This window comes from Urocitellus parryii, chromosome 3 (genome assembly GCF_045843805.1).
Source record: "Urocitellus parryii isolate mUroPar1 chromosome 3, mUroPar1.hap1, whole genome shotgun sequence".
Lineage (NCBI taxonomy): Eukaryota > Metazoa > Chordata > Mammalia > Rodentia > Sciuridae > Urocitellus > Urocitellus parryii.
The window spans coordinates 202,642,572-202,648,571 of NC_135533.1; the positions used below are offsets into that span (position 1 = coordinate 202,642,572).

General features: G+C 45.5%; 1 protein-coding gene across 3 annotated transcripts in view; it reads right to left on the minus strand.

Annotated features, from left to right (window-relative positions):
* The window catches only part of Smarcc1 (SWI/SNF related BAF chromatin remodeling complex subunit C1), a 152,551-nt gene extending 147,739 nt beyond the window's left edge, over nucleotides 1–4,812 (minus strand). For all 3 annotated transcript variants that reach the window (XM_026389836.2, XM_026389835.2, XM_026389837.2), the window contains exon 1: nucleotides 4,612–4,812. In XM_026389836.2, the coding sequence (XP_026245621.1) occupies nucleotides 4,612–4,803 (192 nt within the window). In that variant the 5' untranslated portion in view covers nucleotides 4,804–4,812. The remainder of the gene's footprint in view (nucleotides 1–4,611) is intronic.
* Between the last annotated feature and the right edge of the window lie 1,188 nt (nucleotides 4,813–6,000).

Sequence of the window (6,000 nt, forward strand, 5' to 3'; positions counted from 1 at the left end):
CACATTTCACACTTTGATCATGCCCAGAATTTTTAATTCAATAGGTCAGGCCCAAGAAACTGCATTTCAAACAAGTAACAAGTTCTCAGGTGGTACTACTGGCCTGGAAATCACACTTTAAGAATCACTGGACCTTTAAAAAAAAAAATCCATTTCAGATATTACATATCTAAGTGAAAAAATAAATTTTAGGGGCTGTGGCTGTATCTCAGTCATAGAGCACTTGCCTCACATGAAGGAAGCATGGGGGTTGGATCCCCTAGCATCACGGGGGATGGGGGAGTATTTTAACAAAATGAATAAATTTTATTGGGCTGGGGATGTGGCTCAAGTGGTAGCGCGCTCGCCTGGCATGCATGGGGCCCGGGTTCGATCCTCAGCACCACGTACCAACAAGGATGTTGTGTCCGCCGAGAACTAAAATAAATAAATAAATAAATTCTCTCTCTCTCTCTCCCCCCCCCCTCCTCTCTCTTTAAAAAAAAAATTTTATCATAATACAAAAGTCAAAGACTGGTGGTATAACTCAATGTTAAGCTCCTGCTTAACACAGTAAAGCTCTGAGTTGGATCCCATGAACCAAAAAAAAGCAAAAGTTAAGGAAGTCTGGGATTGAACCCAGTATTTCAGGCATGCTATGAAAGCTACTCTATCACAGTGCTATATCCCCAGATCATTTTTCTTTTCTAATTTTGAGACTAGGTCTCACTAAATTCCCCAGGCTGGCCTGGAACTTGCAATCCTCCTGCCTCATCAACATGAACAGGTGGGATTATAGGCATACACCACAATGCCTGTCTGAGTTGTGGGGTTTCGGGCAGGGAGATACTAGGGATTAAACTCAGAGGCTCTCAACCACTAAGCCACACCTCCAGCCCTTTTTTTCAATTTTATTTTTGAGACAGGGTCTTACTAAATGCCCAGGCTGACCTCAAACTTGTGATCCTCCTGAGGCCTCTGCCTCCTGAGTCACTGGGTTTACAGGGATTCAACACCATTCCTGACTTTGGGGAATTGTTTTAAGTACCTGACATAAAGCAGATGCTCAATTGTTCACTGAATAAATAGTAAACACTTCAAAAAAATGGGGCTAGCAGGCATGGTGGCACATGCCTATAATTACAGTGACTCAGGAGGCAGAGGCAGAAGAACTGATTGCAAATTCAAGGCCAACCTGGGTGATTTAGTTAGACCCTACCTCAAAATAAAAAATAAAAATGGCTGGTGGTATAGCTTAGTGGTAGAGTGCTCCTGGGCTCAATCCAAAGTTTGGGGGGGAAAATGGAACTAGCAATGTCACATTTATTTCATATAATTGTTGAGATGTCTATAAATTGCAGCTGCTCTGAAAATGCAATATTAAATGCAACAGAAATGTTTAGTCAAACTCATCAATGTATATAGAAAGTAGAAATACAAGTCAAACTTAACTTTGACTTGAAAGCCTCAGGGATCACAGAGGAACTAAAACTGTGGAAACATTAGCCTAGGCCTCAACACTGTGGGTCAAATGTGTCTGCCAGCCTCACAGCCATTTCTTCACCACCCAAACAAATCTCAAGATACCCAAGCCTAAAGCTACCCTCTTAAACTGGGGCCCAGATCAATGCACACTGAGCACTGGAAGAGAGAGAAATGACTATTATCTGCCTCTTCCCACTCTATTCCTCCATACTCAAAGGAGCCTTCTGAGTAGTTTTTTCTTTACTAAAGGCCCTCCCCAGCAACAAAACAAAAACAGCTACATTTAAGACCCAAAGTATTGGTTGAAAGTAATATGATTTAAAAGAATTAACAAACTAGGTACAGAGGAGCATGTATGTAATCCCAGCAACTTGGGAAGCAGAAGCAGTATGATCACAGGTTCTAGGCTAGCCTAGGCCATTTAGTGAAATCCTGTGTACTGGGGTTAAAGCCAAGGACCTTCACTACTGAGCTACATCCCCATCCCTTTTAAAGCTTTTTTGTTATTGTTGTTTATTTTTTTGGTACCAAGGATTGAACTTAGGGTGCTTTATTTTGTGCTACATCCCCAGACCTTTTTAAAAAAATTTTAAGACAATGTCTTACAAAGTTGCTTTAAGGCCTTGCTCAACTGCTGAGGCTGGCATCAAATTTGAGATCCTCCTGCCTCAGCCTCCAGAACGACTGGGATTACAGGTAAATGCCACTGTTCCCAGCTATACCCTATCTCATTAAAAAAAAAATTAAAAGGGCTGGACATGGGCTAGAGTTGTGGCTCAGTGGTAGAGCACTTGCCTGGCATGTGGGAGGCCCTGGGTTCAATCCTCAGCACTGTATATAAATAAATAAATAAATAAAAACATCCATTGGCAACTAAAAAATAATTTAAAAGGGTGGGGGATGGCTGGACATGTAGTTTAGTGGTAGAGCACCCTCTAGGTTCAATGCCCAACACCATAGGGTTCCGGGGTTCGTACACATTCAGTTTCCATAGGCAATTCCAGAAGCTCTGTTACCACACAACAAAAATAACCACTTGTATAAGAGAGATTAATATTCTTTTTTTTTTTAAAGAGAGAGTGTGAGAGAGAGAGAGAGAGAGAGAGAATTTTTTAATATTTATTTTTTAGTTTTTGGAGGGCACAACATCTTTGTTTGTATGTGGTGCTGAGGATCGAACTTAGGCCACATGCATGCCAGGCGAGCGCGCTACCGCTTGAGCCACATCCCCAGCCCAGAGATTAATATTCTTGTCTACTTACATGTAAATTAGAAAAATCTATAGATCCAAATTTGATTTCAAAAGGGGAAAACTCTCTAAGTACCTAAAAATATAATTATTGTCTCTCACTTCCTCAAACTTCAGATAGGAATAGTCCCTCAGAAAATACTATAGCATGGGGCTAGGGTTGTGGCTCAGTGGTACAGTGCTTGCCTAGCATGCATGAAGCACTGGGTTCAATTCTCAGCACCACATACAAATAAATAAATAAAAGTATAAATAAAATAAAGGTATCAACAACTTAAAAAAATTTTTTAAAAAAGAAAGAAAATACCATAGCATAATATCAAAGGAACCCAAGATCCCTACCCATGCCTAACAACTGTCAAACATTGACAGGTCACTGAACTGTAGACCTTATATGAAAGAGTTTGTATACCAGCTTATCTTTTCATTCATTCAATAAACATTTAGGCTCAGATAATCCTTTTGAGATTTGGATAGGTTTAAGAAAGAAGTGGCTATGAAGCTGATGTATAGAGGTCTAGGCTAATGATACCTCAAGTTTTAAAGACCAGGTTAGTTTTGACTTATATTTCTACTAATTATTAATATTGTTATTATTTGGTATCAAAATGGATGAGCTTTGACTAAATATTTCTACTGCATTTAATACTGCATTTTCACAGCAGCTGCAATTCACAACTATTTGAAATAAATTTGATATTGTTCCCATCTGCCCCACCTCCAGTACTGGGAATTGAACCCAGGAACACTTTATCACTGAGCTTTTTTATTTTTATTTTTATTTCTGATTACAACCGGGCACTCAACCACTGAGCCACATTCCCAGCCCTATTTTGTATTTTATTTAGAGACAGGGTCTGAGTTGCTTAGCGCCTTGCCATTGCTGAAGCTGGCTTTGAACTCATCATCCTTCTGTCTCAGCCTCCCAAGCAGCCAGGCCTTTTCATTTTCTGAGAGTTGCCCACTAAGTTGCCGAGATTGGCCTTCAACTTGAGATCCTCCTGCCTCAGTCTTCCAAATCACTGGGATTTAATGTGCCACCATGCCTGCTATCTCCACTTTTATTGATGGGCTACCTTATAAGGCAACCCCTTTCTAGTACACAGTCCTGACAAAGCCTTTGCCCCAATTCTATGGTAGGGAAGAAGAGAACTGAAGCGGTGCTCCTCAAATCTGCAAGCGGAGAGTTTTGGGCTATCTACTTTATTACACCATCTAAGACAGTCAGTCATTCCTGTAATATTTACATCGTGGGTAAATCTGAAAACGTTATAAACAAGCGCTTTAAGTCACAACTCTTGCAAACCGTTGATTCAGCAGAACTCACATTCCAAAGTATGAGAAACAAACCAGTGAAAAAAATTAAAAGTAACTATTAAGAAAATAAAGGCAATATGAAATGGGGTGTTCTGGTATAAATGGGTCCTCGGGGAAAGGCTTCATTGAAGAACATATTTCATACAACCGATCTTACACCATACACCACCCAAAAGTACAATTAAGTGAAACCGTCACTTTTTAAGTCCTGAGGTTCTCCTTAGTACTGTATGCAGTTCATGCTACTAACCTAAGTAATTAACTTCCGAGGTCACTCGTCCACAGTCCCTTAGTAAATCCTTCCTCACCTCACGCTGGGAAGCCCAGTCGCTAAGTAAAACTTGGGCTGCTTCAACCACACTAGCTCGGTCTCTAACGAACCCCGTTCGGCACACTCCAGGAGCTAACAAAAGAGAAGGTTCGCGCCCTCCGGAGCGCCTGCCCCCGGCAGGCCGGGAGCAGGCCGCGCGAGGCGGCGGGGGCGTGGCGGGCGGCGCCGCCTTTGTTGTCCCGCGCAGCTCCGAGGACGCCCGAGCCGCGCCGCCCCAGCCCCAGCGGCCCCGGCTGGCGCGCGCACCCACCTTCTTGTAGTGCTTGCCCAGCCAGACGCGCACTGAGTCCAGCTGAGATACCGTCTCCGGACTCTCCCAGAACTTGCCGGCTGGGCCCCCGTCCTTCCGCCGATAGACGGCTAGGCCCGCAGCCGCCGCAGCGCCCCCTGTGCCCCCTGCGCCGGCCGTCGCCCCCGGCCCGCTGCCCGCTGCCGCGGCCATCGTCGCCGTCCGTCGCCCCGCCACCCGCCCCGGCCCTCGCGGTTTCCCGTCCGCACCCGCGCGCTCGACTGCCGCTCCGCCCCCTTCCGGTGCGGAAGCTCCGCCCCCAGGCACTGGCGCCGCAACCGCAGCGAGCGCGCGCATGCGCACACGTAATACCCGCGCTGTAACTGCGGAAGCACGCTCCGCCTTCGTTTTTTGCCCTCGCCTAGGACCGCTGGGCAGCACAATTGCTTGGTGTCCGTCTCTGTAGAGCCAGTTCTCCAGGGGCTTGCTGAGTACGTCTACTGTCGCAACGAGGTTCTGCGTTATAGCCAGCTCCGCTGCCGGGAATGTCCTTAAGACGGACCGAGCGAAAAGCTATCTGGACTTCCTTCGCGCCGCAGACCCCGCGCAGAGAGTTGCTTGACTCTCCGGACGCTTGTCTGGCTTCCGGCTGCGGGGCGTCCTTGACCTTGCTGACTGGTTTCACGCTCCCGCCACTGGTCGGCTACCGCGATCTTCCCCTACCCGTGTGAGAGGCACTCCGCCTCAGGTCTTCAAAGTACTTTTTTCTTTTTCATCTTTTTGCCGTGGTGGGATTCAAACCCAGGGTCTCGCGCTTTACCAGCTCTTCAAAGTACTTTACACAACCCACCTTAATGGATTTGAACACGAATCACACTAACCACGACCCGGTATTTTTCTTTTTTTTTTTTAATATTTATTTTTTAGTTCTCGGCGGACACAACATCTTTGTTTGTATGTGGTGCTGAGGATCGAACCCGGGCCGCACGCACGCCAGGCGAGCGCGCTACCGCTTGAGCCACATCCCCAGCCCCCCCGGTATTTTTCTTGTGTACAGTTGTGTCCTCGCCGCCGGGACCAAGACCTGTTACCTAGTAGATGTTAGATAACTGTACATAAAGGCCATTATTAGAGGCAGAAAGGTTTTATATTACTTAACATAGTTTGGACACGATAGAATTGTGAACATAATACTATATGACCTGGAGAAAGTCACTAATTGCTTGTGAGAAGGTGTGAGGAGTTTTTCAGACCTTTTTAAAATGAGTAAAATGAATGCCAGGCACGGTAGTGCATGTCCGTAATTCAGTGGCTGGGGAGGCTGAAGTTGGAGGATCGCGAGTTCAAAGCCAGCCTCAGCAATAGCGAGGCACCAAGCAACTCAGTGAGACCCTGTCTCTAACAAAATAC